Genomic DNA, 13,599 nt, shown 5'->3' with positions numbered 1-13,599 from the left:
TTGAATCCTGGACTAGCGGAGAAAAAGAGCTCAGGATACACATTGGGACCAAAAATGCCAGACAATAAATAAAACAGAATTAAGAATTAGAAATATTACAATAGAAGTACATAAAAACAAATAATTCTATTAAAACGTATTTTTTCTCACACAGAATATTTTGGTACTTATTGAACATTCTCAATCAAGTTCTCAGCGTTTTCTGCATCAACCTTTGCAATCTTTTGAGGTAATCCTTTTACTGAATCCAATTTGTCAGTAGAGCCAAAACCTCCCTCACCTCTAGTGGTTTTGTCCAATTCATCGACAATACAGAAGGTAATTTTTTCTCCATTAAAAGAAACAAGTTGGAAATATCTCTCGCCCTTTTTAACTTGGAAATCAAAATCTTTAATATTATCAACTGGTGCCAAAAGTTCGCCTCTATACCCAGCATCAATCAATCCAACAGAGTTGCATAGTCTAATTGGCGACTTTGAAATTGATGACCTTGCAAATAAAAGGTAACTAACTGGCTTGCCATCATCACTGTGAGCTGCAGCTTTAAATCCAAGCTTGATGTACGCAGTTTCTCCTGCTTTAATCACTTGGTCTTCAATTATGAAAAGGTCAAGTCCTGAATCACCATCGTGAAAAGTTTTATGGTTCTTGTAGAGCTCTTCAGCTATGGGGCATAAAGGTAACAAAGATAGATGCATAGTTAAATAAGATACAAAATAATGTTCTCTCCTTTAACCAGTAATTACTTGAAAAAGTAAATCTTTAAATTTAATTAGTATTCTATAATTTTTTTTTCCTAACGGAAGATACCTACTTTATTTATTTGTATTATTGTGCTTTACCACTATTTATTCAGTTAGAAAAAAAATGACGTTTAGGCGGGAAATATGTGGGATGTATACCGGCATAGAAATATTAATGAGGAGAAAAGTAAAAATATAAATCGTTAAGATTCAAAACAAGATCCTATAGTATGAAAACAAAAGCATAACTCCTGTATTTGTGAGTATTGGTCAAGTTAGATTTTAAGACCAATGATAATAGTGTTATTAGCTAAATCATCCCAACGGTTATAAGCGGAGCATTACATGTCGTTCTTGATGTTTCGAATGAGAACCTTGGTAAGGCTTTCCTTTGAGTTGAAGTTTATTTCATTGCATTGAGATTCAACATATTTGGAAACAAGAATAACTGGGAGAGGATTTGGTGGGTCAACCTTCTTAATTGATTCCGTATCAATAGGTAATGGAGTCTCACCCTTGAGTTTTCTTTGCTCATTTTCAATTCTTCTCCTTTCTGCCATCTGTTTGATAAGATATTGCTGTTTGTTATAGTCCCTATATCCTTTGTAAAGTTTCTCTTGTTCCAATGACAAAACATCGATAGATTCTGCGAGATTTAATAGAGCCTTGTCATTGATATCAAGGGGTGTTTTTGTGTTGATAGATAATTCAGAATAGTCAATGGTGGATTGGAGTACATCTGAAGTTATCCAATCAAGTAGGAAAGCTTCAGAAAGAACTGGATATTTAATATAAATTGGGACTTCAACAAGAATATCCTCAAAGCTGGCATTCTTAAAAATGTGAAAGTTATCTTCATCATCTTTGAGTTTGCTTGCGTATTCAGAGTTCAAGGTAAAAGCTTTAAAAGCATTTTTCTTACCCTGAATAAGTAAGTCAGGATCAATGCTTAAAAGGATAGCATTTTTACTCTCAATGTTATTATAGTAAGATAATAATGTAGAAACAACTCCATAATCTTGGAAATCATCAAGACGTATAAGCTGGTACCATCCAAGCACAAAACAATCGGAACGTATTTCATGCATAAGCTCAACCATTGCAGCCTGATATTTATCAACTTCTTCAACAAGACGCTCCTCTAAATCCAGTTTTTCTGATTTATCCAACTTTCCTCCACTATAGTTAGACATGAGAGACGGAAGCAAATCTTCTCTTGTTGGAAGCTGGAAGGATGTTGTAATTTCCAGCTTATTACCATATTCCATACCTAGCAATTGACCTGTAGCATTCATTTGTGAGTAGTTTTCTGTACAATGCTTAATGATTCTTAAAATGGCAGAAATATCAGCCTCTACTGAAGAAACTGTAGTTTTTGTTGATAAATGTTTATAGTGAGATGATCCTCCTGAATTTCCTATTGCATTTCCACTTGAAAAACTATAGTGCTGATGATGTCCAGTACCTGATGCCAAAGAACCCTGTGAAATCTGCTGTCCTCCTGACTGAGATTGAAAGTATCCAGATCCTTTTCCTCCTGAAATACCTGAAGAACCAGAAAGTTGCTGGACCTCCTCTTTTGAATCTTTATCTTCAGTTTGTCTGCTAATTCCCCAACCTACATGTTTCGTTGTTTGAGTGGCTCCTTCCATTGGATTAGAACTCAACCCTATTAGGCCGTCTTTCCCGATCATCTTGGCAAATTCTTGCTTCTGGAGCCGTAGTTCTGATTATTTATATCCTTTATTTTATACAAATATTAAGGTTTTAAAAGTTAAAACCTTTTTGTCAATTTAATATTTCTTTCCCCTTTTTTCAGTCATATAGTCAATTAAAGCAATAATAGCCTTTTGGCGCCACGGCGCCACATTTCGAGACGAGTATTTTTATATACCGGCTAATTTACATGATCATTTGGAATTAGGGGGAAATGGCAAGTAAAAAAAGTTGTAAAAAAAAGCTATAATTAAGTAAAACTAAATAGAAAGCTTGAAACTGTTATATTAATGACTTAGAGGTATATAAGACTAGGCATTAAATAGAATTGACTGTAGGCATGCGGGAAGATCAACTTCAATATTGCCGTACAAATATTCGTTAAAAAAGCATCCGTTGGAGATCTGTTTATTTAGACTTAGGTTTTTATAAAGCTGATTTTTTGTAGAGATCCTCTTCAGTGTGAGATGAGATGAATCTATCTGATTGAGGAAGTAGAGTGAAATTTGAGTTAGCGTGACAAAGTCTTTATTGCATGATTGTTTTGTCATTTGAATTAGATTAAAAATTTCGGACTTAAGAGCCCACCAACTTTTATATCCTTTTTCTGAATTTGAGTTGACTTGTTCTAAGTAGCAATTTGGGTGATATTGTTGGATTATATGATTTGAAATCGAGAAACATAGAGAAAAGTTGTCGATTATATTAATTTCAATGACCCCATTTAATAATTTGTTTTTGCTTATAATGTTAAAAGTTTCGAGAACTTTACTAAAAATTGAGCTCAGGATTGCTTCCCTAATATAACAAGAAGAACAAGATTGTTTTCTTTTTTGAATGTTTTCATTTGGCTCTGAAACATCGCCTTCCTGAGTACAATTTGCAAGGGATATAATAAGATCTGACAGTACAGGACGTGATAGCCAAGTCAGAACATTATCATCCTTCCAATTACAGTTTATTAAAATATTTGCAATTTCTCTGCAAATTTGGAACATTACTATACGAATATTGAAGAAATGTGAGTACTTTGTGATCATATCAAACATTGATAATATAAAGGACGGGAATAGACTTTTTTTCTCATGCCACGAAGCTTCATTGATGCTATTTTCGTAGATAAACTCTTTTGTTGCAAAATAATTTTGAGATTTTTGAGTGCTCTCAATATTTTTATTGATAAATATTGAAATATTTTCTGGTCTACACATTTCAGTTATAGACTTAAATGTTCTTGTTAAAACCTCAAAGTCATCCAAATCAATACAACCTGTTGAAATAGCATCCCTTATCTCAAGTATATCTGGAATCTGATTAATTAGAGAATTAAAGTTATTTTCTTTATTATAATCAAAATCTATTAAAGAAAGTGAACTCCTGGAATTAATGGTCCTTAGAATTCCAGACTTTATTTTCTCTTTGGTAACTTTCTTTTGGTCTTCATTCAAAAATTCATTTGAATCTTGTACTACTGAAGTCAGTATTGTAATAAAGTCCACTATAGAATCCTCATTTTCCTCAAATAAACTCAAATTCTGACCAGTTACATCCATTTAGCTACAAGATATAACTTTCCAAATAATTAATATAGATCAATAAAAATTTGGTTCTTTCTAGTTTCATTTATATACACAAATTAATATAAAAAAATCTGCCATATTTGGCGGGAATATTGTGCATGTATACATGCATACATGCAAGCTTGTGGTTATGTGGGATGGATTGCTTTTTTTAGACTCTTAATAATAATTTGATGAATTGTTCTAGAGGTTTTTTGCGGGATTTCTGGATCATGTGAAACAATATGTACTGGCCAGTTCGTTGAATTATTTACAGTATTGGAAATTATTTCATCTTGAAGTTTTTGCAAAAAATCTATTTTTTCAGGGTTTACTCGGGTTTTCTTCAAATCTGCCTTAAGTAAAATTGGTATAAAGAGTAAGCTAATCGAATCTTCATTTTTGCTTGGAAGAAAGTAAAGTGGAAAAGAATGATTTACGGAATTATCTTTCATTTCGTTAATTAGAATTGGGGCAGGAAAAAGACCACCAGAGTGAAGCTCAAAAATATATGGCAAAAATAGATTGTGGCCGGACAAAATGATAGATTTTCCTTGTTTTATTGCCTTTTCAATATCAACTTGAATACCTTTAGTAATTTCTCTTGAATCAATCAAGTAGTTTGAAAAACTAAAATTATCATTTTCTATAGTATTATTTGTTTTTCCATGGTAAATTCTCAATGTTTCCTTAACAGTATTTGTGGATACAACATTTGGAATATTCAAATAATGCGACAAATCAATAATCACAGAGGATTTGTTTGAGCCTTGTATTCCAAATATAAGAGGAACAATTGCAAGCTTTGATGTAAAAATTTCTTTCATAACTTTAATTTCTTTGCTAATATCTCTGTTGATTATTAATAGTGTATTCTTCGCAAGCATATCCAAGAATTCATCTTGATATTCATCAACGTTAATTTCTGAAAGAGAATCTAGGATTTTATCTATTTGATCATTATCATAGACCTGACATGTAAGAAGCAACCTTCTGATATTGAAAGTATTTAGAGTCAACATATTATTTACTTTAATCCCAAATTTACTTATTCAAAATATTTTAAGTTTATATTACGTTTTAAATTTGTCTTAAATATTACATAGAACACAATTTATCTTCAATTAAACATTGTCTGGAAGCCTTAGAAATGCTTTATGTTTGTGTGTGTATGAGTAAGTTACCTATTTATATTTCAAAAAAAAATGTTAACCTATTGTTTAATATTTCAATTAAAGCCTAATTACCAGAAAAACTATTCTGATCTTAATCTATTCCAACATTCTGAATAACTAATACAACATTATTCCAGAATATATCTGATTTGCAAGCTAAGCTCTCACTCTTTATTGTTATTTTATGCCCTATTTATTTAATTTAATTTTTTTTATATTAGTTTATTCTTGCTTGAATTTCAAGATATTATTACTCCATAGTCCTATACCGGTACCGCTTCAGTCGATTTTGGCGCCAAATGGTTTTCTAACTTATATTTTTAAGAATTTCAAAAGAAGAAAATAAAAAGAAAAGAAAAAAAATTCTAGCAAAGAAAGACAAAGGAGAGAATTACTCTTGCTCTTAACTTTGTATGGAGCTTATAAACTCGAGAGGAGGCCTGGATGAGAAGGTAAATGGTGAGGGAAATTCGAGAGGAGAGTTATATTTAACATTAGATGAATTGCGTTGGGTACAGTTACATGTAAGACCTGAATTTGGATTCATTCTATCTCCAACTGCTCCCAAAACGCAGAAACAAAAAAAGAGTAAAACTAAATTAGAAAATGACAATGAGGATAAAGGCGTGAATAAATCTGCACTTTCTACTTCAAATAAAAGACAAAAAACTGGCTCATTATCTGGAAAAGGTACTTCTGGCTCATTTCTTGGTGTTCCTGAAGATAGAGGTAACTGTGCAAGTAGTGAAGTCAGTTTTGAGGGGAAAACTACAAGGCAAAATAGTGGTAATAGAGCAACTATAAGTCACGATCCTTCATCAAAAGATTATGCAGGTGTTAATAATATAGGTACAGGTTCTGCTACTACTTCCGTTAATTTGAAAAATATTAAGATGATTGATTTTAAAGCCTTTTCTCTGACACTTTTAGAAAAGTTGAGTAAGATTCCTGGATCTAGATGGTTTTTGCAGCCTGTTGATCCAGAACTTGATGGAGTCCCTGATTACTTTGCTGTTATTGAAAACCCTATGGATTTCCAAACCATTCATGAAAAGCTAGTTCAAAACATGTACAAGAATCCTTTTGGTTGGCAACTTGATATGAGATTGGTCTTCTATAATGCTTTAAAGTATCACAAGGAGGGTAATACTGTTAGAGAAGATGCTCTTTCTTTAGCAATCGAGTTTGAAAATAAATGCAAAGAAATTAAGGAAGTTAACCCATATTATTATACTATTCTGCAAGACAAGCAAGAACTTTTGCCTTTATCAGAGTTTGATCCTGATGATACTTTGTTGGAAAAGCTTAATACTTTGGATCCAGAAATCTTAGTTAGAATTTATTCCTTATTAATTGACTCCAAAGAAGAGATACAGGATTCTGTAGATGACCCTAATCCCACATCAGAAATGATTCTTGATCAACTTAGATTCAAGCCTAAAATAATTCGTGATCAAATTATATTACTTGTTGATTCAATTATTCAAATTGAAGATAAATATCAAAAAGTTTCTCAATATACAAAGGTTGATGACACCATTAATACAACTAATTTCCTTAACAATGATGTTGCAATGACTCCAAGCAGTGAAGGAAGCAGCCCCGAGGATGTGAGCTTTTCCAAAGATCCAGATATTGACGATGAGTTTGAAGGAAGTGAGGATTTTGTAAGGATGCAAGCCGAAAATTCCAGTCTACAACATGATATTCCAATCAATTCGGGTTCTAATAGTAACGACGATGAGCATGATGATATTTATAGTAACTCAATTCATGAAAAGGAGATCATGAACTCTTCTTTTACCTCTAACACCTTTCCAATACCTCCTCAAGAATCAGCTTGGGGTGAGTGGAAGGCAAAGGTTATTCACAACAGTACTTTAACCCAAAGAGAGAATGCTCCAAAGAAATCAAAGAGAGAAAGAGAGGCAGAACAAGCCGATGCTGAGATTTGAAAACTTCCTAATTAAATTGACCGTAACTAGATCTTATAATGCTATTAAAGTAAATTCCTTGTGGATTAATGTGTTTCATTTGTATAAGTAGTTAAACCTCTATTTCTAACTTAACCATTATATTAAATAATTGCATTGTGAATATTATACTTAATAATTACACTATCTTCTAATTTTCACAAGTATTGGTAATTAAACCAGAATACTAGGATTTAACGGCTTTAGGGAATTCCTCATCTTTGATGAAGCTTACATTTAATTTCCTTCCAGCAAAGAACCTCCCATGGAAAACCATCTTAGCTTTAGAGGCCTCCTCTGGACGAGAGTATTTTACCCACACATTTCCGTCCATCTTCTCCTTATCCAGAAAACACTCAAGTAGTGTTCCGTATTTTCCACATTCTTCCTCAACATCAGCTTGAATTTCCTCCAATATCTGTTCGATAGTTTCATCTTCTTCCATGGATTCTTTAATACTTTGTTCAGTGAACATATTACTAAGTAACAGACAACGGAGATGTATTTCGGATTTATTGAATTCAATGTTATTTGAAGAAGATTGTGAATCCGTTCCTGTTAAGACTGGAAGGTTTTGATTAGTGTTAGATAACTGATTAAGAGGAGATATAGAGGAAGAGGGAGAAGGCAATGAGGTGTTTAATATGGTGGATGAAGAAGTATTATTTGAGGTTTCTTGGATGGGAGGAGGATTATCAATCTGAGATTGAGCCCTTGCTAATAGCTTTTTTGTCAGAAAGTTTCTTGAGTCTGCACCAAGGAGTACTGCCTCTTCTGATTCATCTAATTTATCAAATTCAGACACTCTTTCTAAATTATGAGCTGAGGAATTCCCCTTAGAAGGTTCATTTTGAGAATTGGATACTACAGAAGGAGACGAATAACTATTAAAGGTGGAGGAGGCCAAACAATTGGAAACTTTAACACTGGAATTGCATTCTTGAGATATTGTAACAGTAATCTTTTGTCCAGCAATTTCAAAGTTATTTAGAGCTTTAATGGCATCGTGGCCTTCAATAGCCTTTTCAAACAAAATATGAGCAAATCCAAGACATCTTTGAGTCTTTTTGTCAATTTCAATATCAATTTTGTTAACTTTACCAAATGTCGAAAACAAGCTTTCGATTTCATCTCGCCTTATTCTTGCCAATAAACCGACCAATCCATCAACTCTAAGTAGAAGAGGTGTGGTTTCAGCCTTAATTTCCTCCAATTTAGCGAGCTTGGCAGCTCTGTTCTTTTCAGCTTGGGATGCCTGAACCGTGATAGGTGTATTCATAATCTTTTGGCCGCTAAGTTTGAGAGCCTTAAGCACTGACTCCACAGAATAAAACTCTACATAACAAACTCCTTTAGACCTTCCTGTGCGATGGTCCCGGATAATACGTATATCTCGTACATTTCCAGCATAAGTTGTAAAGAACTCATAAACTTCAAACTCACGTGCATCCAAGTTTAAATTCAAGACTAAAACAGTCAAGTCATCCCTACCAGAATATTCCAAATCTTTTTTGACCTTGTCCAGCTTGGAATCCAGATTCTTTTCAAAATTTGGATTTGGATATCTCCTACTACCATTAGAGGAGATTCTATCTGGTGATATAGAATTTGATCTCGAATATTCTATTCCTTTAGATATTTGATTTCTATTCCTATATCTTTCAGGGGATCTAGAACTATCTTTCCTAAAGTATTGATCTTTTCTTCTAAATTTATATGGGTATTCATTTCTATAAGGTTTATATGAGTTAGAATGTCCAGTTACATCGCTTTCTCTTCCATAGAAGTCTTTTTTCCTATAGTCGTAATTCCTTTTGTTTGATTCCCTGGCGTAGTCTCTTGGAAAATCTGATTTAAGCCTATTATCGTAATCGTCCATTAGAGAAATTCTTTCTTACCCCACAAAGAATACCTAAAATCTATTCAAGGAATTCATTCAGGAAAATTAATTTCTAACCGAGATTTTTCCTTTAGATATTTATAAATCAACTTTACCTAGTTTTTCCCCGATTGGTTGAAATTCTGTCAAAAGTATACGTGAAAGCCGGATGAATCAAATCCCAAGTTCTTCAATACAATCAAAATTCGTTCTTATCCGTGTAAATTATTACTCTGATATAAATTCATTCACTAATGTTATTTTGTCCATAAGTAAATAATTATAACAAAAGCCCGCCTAGGCGGGCTTTTTAAAAGCATGATTATGTAAGAGAGCTTGCAAGCACTAAAAGAAAGAAGTCAAAGAACAACTCAAGAAATAGAAAAAACTACTGAACAATTAGTATAGGGCCAGAATTTTTATGCTACACTGGACTTATCACTACCTGCATCATTCTTACTATTATTTTCTAATATAAGGGTAACTGGTCCATCATTGACAAGACTGACTTCCATTTCTTCTCCAAAGCAGCCAGTTTTGATTTTTTCTGGATCATGCGATCTTTTGAACTTTTCTACCATATTGTTAAAAATAACCAACGCATCTTTTCCGCTCATAGCATTATGGAAGTCGGGTTTCGATCCATTCTTTACATTGCCAAATAGAGTAAACTGTGAAACAACCAAGACTTCAAGATCCTTGTCTTTAACACTAAGTTTCCAAGGTTTGCTTGAAGTTGGATCTGATTCATCTGGCCAGAGTCGGATGCTTAGACATTTTCTAACCAAATAGTCAGAGTTTGAGTCAACATCATCTGTTCTTATTCCGACAAGTAGTAATAATCCTGGCCCAATACTGCTAACAATTTGGCCATCAACCTTAACGGAGGCACTTTTAACTTTTTGTAAAACGAATTTCATCCTTAAAGGGGAAAATTTTAAGTCTATTAATATTAATTATGTTATTTGCCCCTCTTAATACATTACGTGTCTATTTGTCAAATCATAATTATTATCTAGAAAAATGGTTCAAGAATTTATTAAAAATATCTAATTTCTGAATTTAACCAATATATTGTTGCTATCTTTGCAACTCAATAAGATAGTGTTATCATCTTGTCTTATTTATACTTATAAATTTATCTCTAACTCCCACCATACTAATTAAAATCTACATGTATGTCCTTTTTTCATAGATACAGTTTATTAAATTTGTATAATTGGCAAGTTCACAGACAACTTCAACTAATTAGTCGAATTAATGTTTAGGGAAGAAAAATCTTGAAACCTCATCCCAAGAAAAAGCCAGTAACAATATCCCATTGAATCTAAACTGAGAGGTTTTGGAGTTATGATGCCTCATCATCCTAGAAACACGTAAAAAATCTCTAATATCAGCAATACCTTCTTCATCTCTCAGAATATCCTTGTATACTTTTAATCCAGAATTTTGAATTCGTTCAGTATGATCATTTGAAATTGGAACTATTTGAATAGAGAATAAAAGGCAGATTTTGAACATAAAGTGGTCGATATTTAGAGTATTCTCAATAGTAGATAATGATGAATGTTGAGATAGTTCAACAATTGAAGAATGCTCAGAAGTTTTAGCATCACAAATATTGTCTAAAGCAGGAGAATCTGCTATTATAACTCCAATTTCAGAATATAAGATACACTCTAAGTCGTTGACTTTGTTCCCAAAGAAAATTGATTTAATATAAATATCGTGCTTAGAAATAGCATTCATACTTATTGATGCAATTACATAGTGTATTTTGTCTCTCATTCTTTTATTGTACTGTTTATTGATTTCCTTTACAGATTGTCTAAATGCTCTATACTTACAAGAAGGGCCATATAGTGAATTGGGAGCAGTTTCAACGGTATCACAACTTTCAGATTTATACTCAAATTCGCTTGCAGAGATTTCAAGCTCGCATTTCCCTTCATTATCAGATAGGATACCTTCAACAGTATCTTTAATTCGCTTAGAGCCCTTTGAGGTTGAAACTATTATAAACCTGCTTGTAAACTCACAAAGTGATTTTAATGTTTCAAATGCCCCTTCTCGAAATTCCCAACCTTCTTTAAATTCAACAGATGATCCATCAACTATATCAGAATTTAAAAGCTGCAATATCTTCATTTCTTTTTCTATTTTAAAGTTATATATATATTCAAACTCTGAAATTGCCAAGAATATCTTTGCTATGGCATTTCCATCAAACTTTTCCAGTGGAGTCTCTGGTAACCACTCATTACACCATAAAAGCCGATCGTTTATGTGTGTGTTCAGTATTTTTTCTGCCTCTTGTTCTAATAACAACATATCACATGCTTGTGGTTTATCTGAATAATACTTCTTACATGCTTGTAAAATCACAGTTTCGAAAGTGTTGTATTTTGTAATTGTTCCATCATAATTGGCTCCTACTGTTCCAATTAATAGTTTCTTATTTTTTCTGTTCTTCTTCTTAAACATTCTATAAATACCATATATATATATTACGTTATTAAGTTTTTTCTTAAGAAATTAATAGTAATTCGCCGCATACCTTGCTTTGGACTATGAGAAACAAATATAAAAACTTAATCCTATCAATAAAATCTTATTAGAATAAGCCCCACTCAGGCCATAATACGATCTCTAATCCTATTAAATTCGAATTAAATATTTTTCCTCATATCTGGGTTTAATTATTGAATGCGCTTGTATTTGGCGCCATATCCGTTATTTTTCTTGTTAACAACTTTGCATGCATTTAAATATTGTAACAACTAGGCGGGAATTAAAATGAATTTAAAAATGGCAAGAAACGTATGCGAAGTTAAGGTAATAAAATCTAATGGAGAGAGCAGCAGAAATAAAAATATATAATTAAGAGAAGTGGAGTAATACTGGTTCTATTGTCTTCTGGCAATTAAGAGATAAAACTCAGATTGTGAAGAAAGTTCGTTAAATAATGAATCAGCAAACTGCTGGCTTTGGCCATATAAAGGATTTCTAGTGTACTCTTCAGGGGATTGAATTTCTTGGCAAGCAAGTCCTGTGCTTTCAAGAGCTTGCTTAAACTTTGAAGCACATAATCGATCATGCCTATGCACATAATAAAATGTTCCTTGAATAGCTAGAAGCCCTGATATAACTTGGGATAGTTGAACCTCCATATCAGAGTTGTATACAAGATCTGAGCCGAGAATAATATCAAAAGATCCCATAATTTCTGGATTTTCAGGGTCTAAGCTTCTAAAGCTTTCTTGATCAAACCAATTTAAGTACTTTGCTTGAATAAAATTTTGATGACTGCCAAGAAGTGCGGAGTTTAATTTAATGTTAATACCAGCATTTTCCAATGATAGACTTGAAACATCTGTTAAAAAAAGCTTGGCTGGTTGACTATCAAAAAAGTATCTGGAGTAAACGGCAGCTGCCAAACTCATTAAACCACAACCACAACCTAATTCAATTACGCGTTTTCCTGCAAATATATTTTCATTTCTGACCAAATTAGCTATCCAATAGGAAGCTACAATTGAACTAGACCATAAATGTACTCCTGTAGTATCATTTTGAGGATTCTGATCAAACACTTCCTTAACTCCCATTAAAGCTAACTCCCTGCATTTTATTATAGGTCTTGTTCCAAGTTTATCGATATCATTGCTAGTAAAAGTAAGGCTATGAACAACTTCTTGAGAAATAGTTACGTTGGAATCGCTATTTAATTCACCATGATCTTCATCAAATTTGACGGATCCTGAATGTTCTTGCTCTAACTTATCTGCAGAAGGGTGTTCTAAAGCCAATTTTAAAATATCCTCGTCGTTCATATTAAATACCTCAGTAAGCACACTCTTATTCAAAGAATTTTTTAATAAAACATCTGCTCCTCCTTCTTCTGCTTTTCTTCTGTCACTTAATAACTTAATTATAACTTCTTTCTTCTTATTTGTCGTAGCCCAATGTAATGGTGAATTCCCGTTATTATTTTGCTTATTAATCGATGCTCCTCTATTCAAAAGTTCGCATACTATATCTAGATGCCCATTTGCGCTCGATTTATGTAAGGCAGTATTTCCATTATCATCCTGATAATCTATATCAATCTTATAATTATCTAGTATATATTTCATATCATCCAACTCCCCGTATCTCGCACACTCAGTCATCTCGTCACTAATTTCCTTGACTGTTAGACCTTCCATTCTTATATCTACTACTTCTGAGCAATATGTGTACTCTTCTACCTATTTTTTTTCTATTTTCTTAAACAGTTTACTACTCAAATGGTCAGTTATAACTCTAAAAAGGCGCCACAACTGTGGCGCCTCGAAATTTTTGATCAGAATTTTAAAAAGGAAGTAGGGTAGCAAATTGGAATCTAATTTTAAAATTTTTAGGAAAAATAGAATTAATAAAAAGCTTCCTACCAAATTTTAAACTTTAGCAAGTATTCAGGCAGTGCACTTAGCTATCTAAATATTAAATAATTTCTTATTTACAATTTAAAAATAGCAGTTTTGGCGGTAACCAATCAACAATATAACTTTT

The 13,599-nt window shown here is 32.7% G+C and overlaps 9 protein-coding genes across 9 annotated transcripts; 1 reads left to right on the top strand and 8 right to left on the bottom strand.

Moving 5' to 3' along the window:
• Positions 1 to 167: 167 nt before the first annotated feature.
• On the bottom strand, positions 168 to 698 carry Chro.70577 (deoxyuridine 5'-triphosphate nucleotidohydrolase). The annotated part of the gene is made up of 1 exon (XM_661548.1): positions 168 to 698. One exon carries the CDS (start codon positions 696 to 698, stop codon positions 168 to 170), a length of 531 nt encoding a protein of 176 aa, XP_666640.1.
• Positions 699 to 1,084: 386 nt separating this feature from the next.
• Positions 1,085 to 2,437, bottom strand: Chro.70578 (hypothetical protein). The annotated part of the gene is made up of 1 exon (XM_661547.1): positions 1,085 to 2,437. One exon carries the CDS (start codon positions 2,435 to 2,437, stop codon positions 1,085 to 1,087), a length of 1,353 nt encoding a protein of 450 aa, XP_666639.1.
• Positions 2,438 to 2,770: 333 nt separating this feature from the next.
• Chro.70579 (hypothetical protein) lies at positions 2,771 to 4,012 on the bottom strand. Its single annotated transcript, XM_661546.1, has 1 exon — positions 2,771 to 4,012. The coding sequence occupies one exon, from the start codon at positions 4,010 to 4,012 to the stop codon at positions 2,771 to 2,773; it is 1,242 nt and encodes a 413-aa protein (XP_666638.1).
• A 155-nt stretch (positions 4,013 to 4,167) lies between these two features.
• Chro.70580 (hypothetical protein) lies at positions 4,168 to 5,040 on the bottom strand. Its single annotated transcript, XM_661545.1, has 1 exon — positions 4,168 to 5,040. One exon carries the CDS (start codon positions 5,038 to 5,040, stop codon positions 4,168 to 4,170), a length of 873 nt encoding a protein of 290 aa, XP_666637.1.
• Positions 5,041 to 5,606: 566 nt separating this feature from the next.
• On the top strand, positions 5,607 to 7,148 carry Chro.70581 (bromodomain protein). Its single annotated transcript, XM_661544.1, has 1 exon — positions 5,607 to 7,148. One exon carries the CDS (start codon positions 5,607 to 5,609, stop codon positions 7,146 to 7,148), a length of 1,542 nt encoding a protein of 513 aa, XP_666636.1.
• Positions 7,149 to 7,353: 205 nt separating this feature from the next.
• Chro.70582 (splicing factor) lies at positions 7,354 to 9,045 on the bottom strand. The annotated part of the gene is made up of 1 exon (XM_661543.1): positions 7,354 to 9,045. The coding sequence occupies one exon, from the start codon at positions 9,043 to 9,045 to the stop codon at positions 7,354 to 7,356; it is 1,692 nt and encodes a 563-aa protein (XP_666635.1).
• Positions 9,046 to 9,464: 419 nt separating this feature from the next.
• Positions 9,465 to 9,965, bottom strand: Chro.70583 (RNA helicase-like protein). Its single annotated transcript, XM_661542.1, has 1 exon — positions 9,465 to 9,965. The coding sequence occupies one exon, from the start codon at positions 9,963 to 9,965 to the stop codon at positions 9,465 to 9,467; it is 501 nt and encodes a 166-aa protein (XP_666634.1).
• Positions 9,966 to 10,302: 337 nt separating this feature from the next.
• Positions 10,303 to 11,529, bottom strand: Chro.70584 (hypothetical protein). Its single annotated transcript, XM_661541.1, has 1 exon — positions 10,303 to 11,529. The coding sequence occupies one exon, from the start codon at positions 11,527 to 11,529 to the stop codon at positions 10,303 to 10,305; it is 1,227 nt and encodes a 408-aa protein (XP_666633.1).
• Positions 11,530 to 11,951: 422 nt separating this feature from the next.
• On the bottom strand, positions 11,952 to 13,253 carry Chro.70585 (hypothetical protein). Its single annotated transcript, XM_661540.1, has 1 exon — positions 11,952 to 13,253. One exon carries the CDS (start codon positions 13,251 to 13,253, stop codon positions 11,952 to 11,954), a length of 1,302 nt encoding a protein of 433 aa, XP_666632.1.
• Between the last annotated feature and the right edge of the window lie 346 nt (positions 13,254 to 13,599).

Source organism: Cryptosporidium hominis (genome assembly GCF_000006425.1).
Source record: "Cryptosporidium hominis TU502 chromosome 7 CHRO017134, whole genome shotgun sequence".
Taxonomy (NCBI): domain Eukaryota; phylum Apicomplexa; class Conoidasida; order Eucoccidiorida; family Cryptosporidiidae; genus Cryptosporidium; species Cryptosporidium hominis.
The sequence above is the reverse complement of the archived record's forward strand: the minus strand, read 5'-3'. Positions and strand labels throughout refer to the sequence as shown.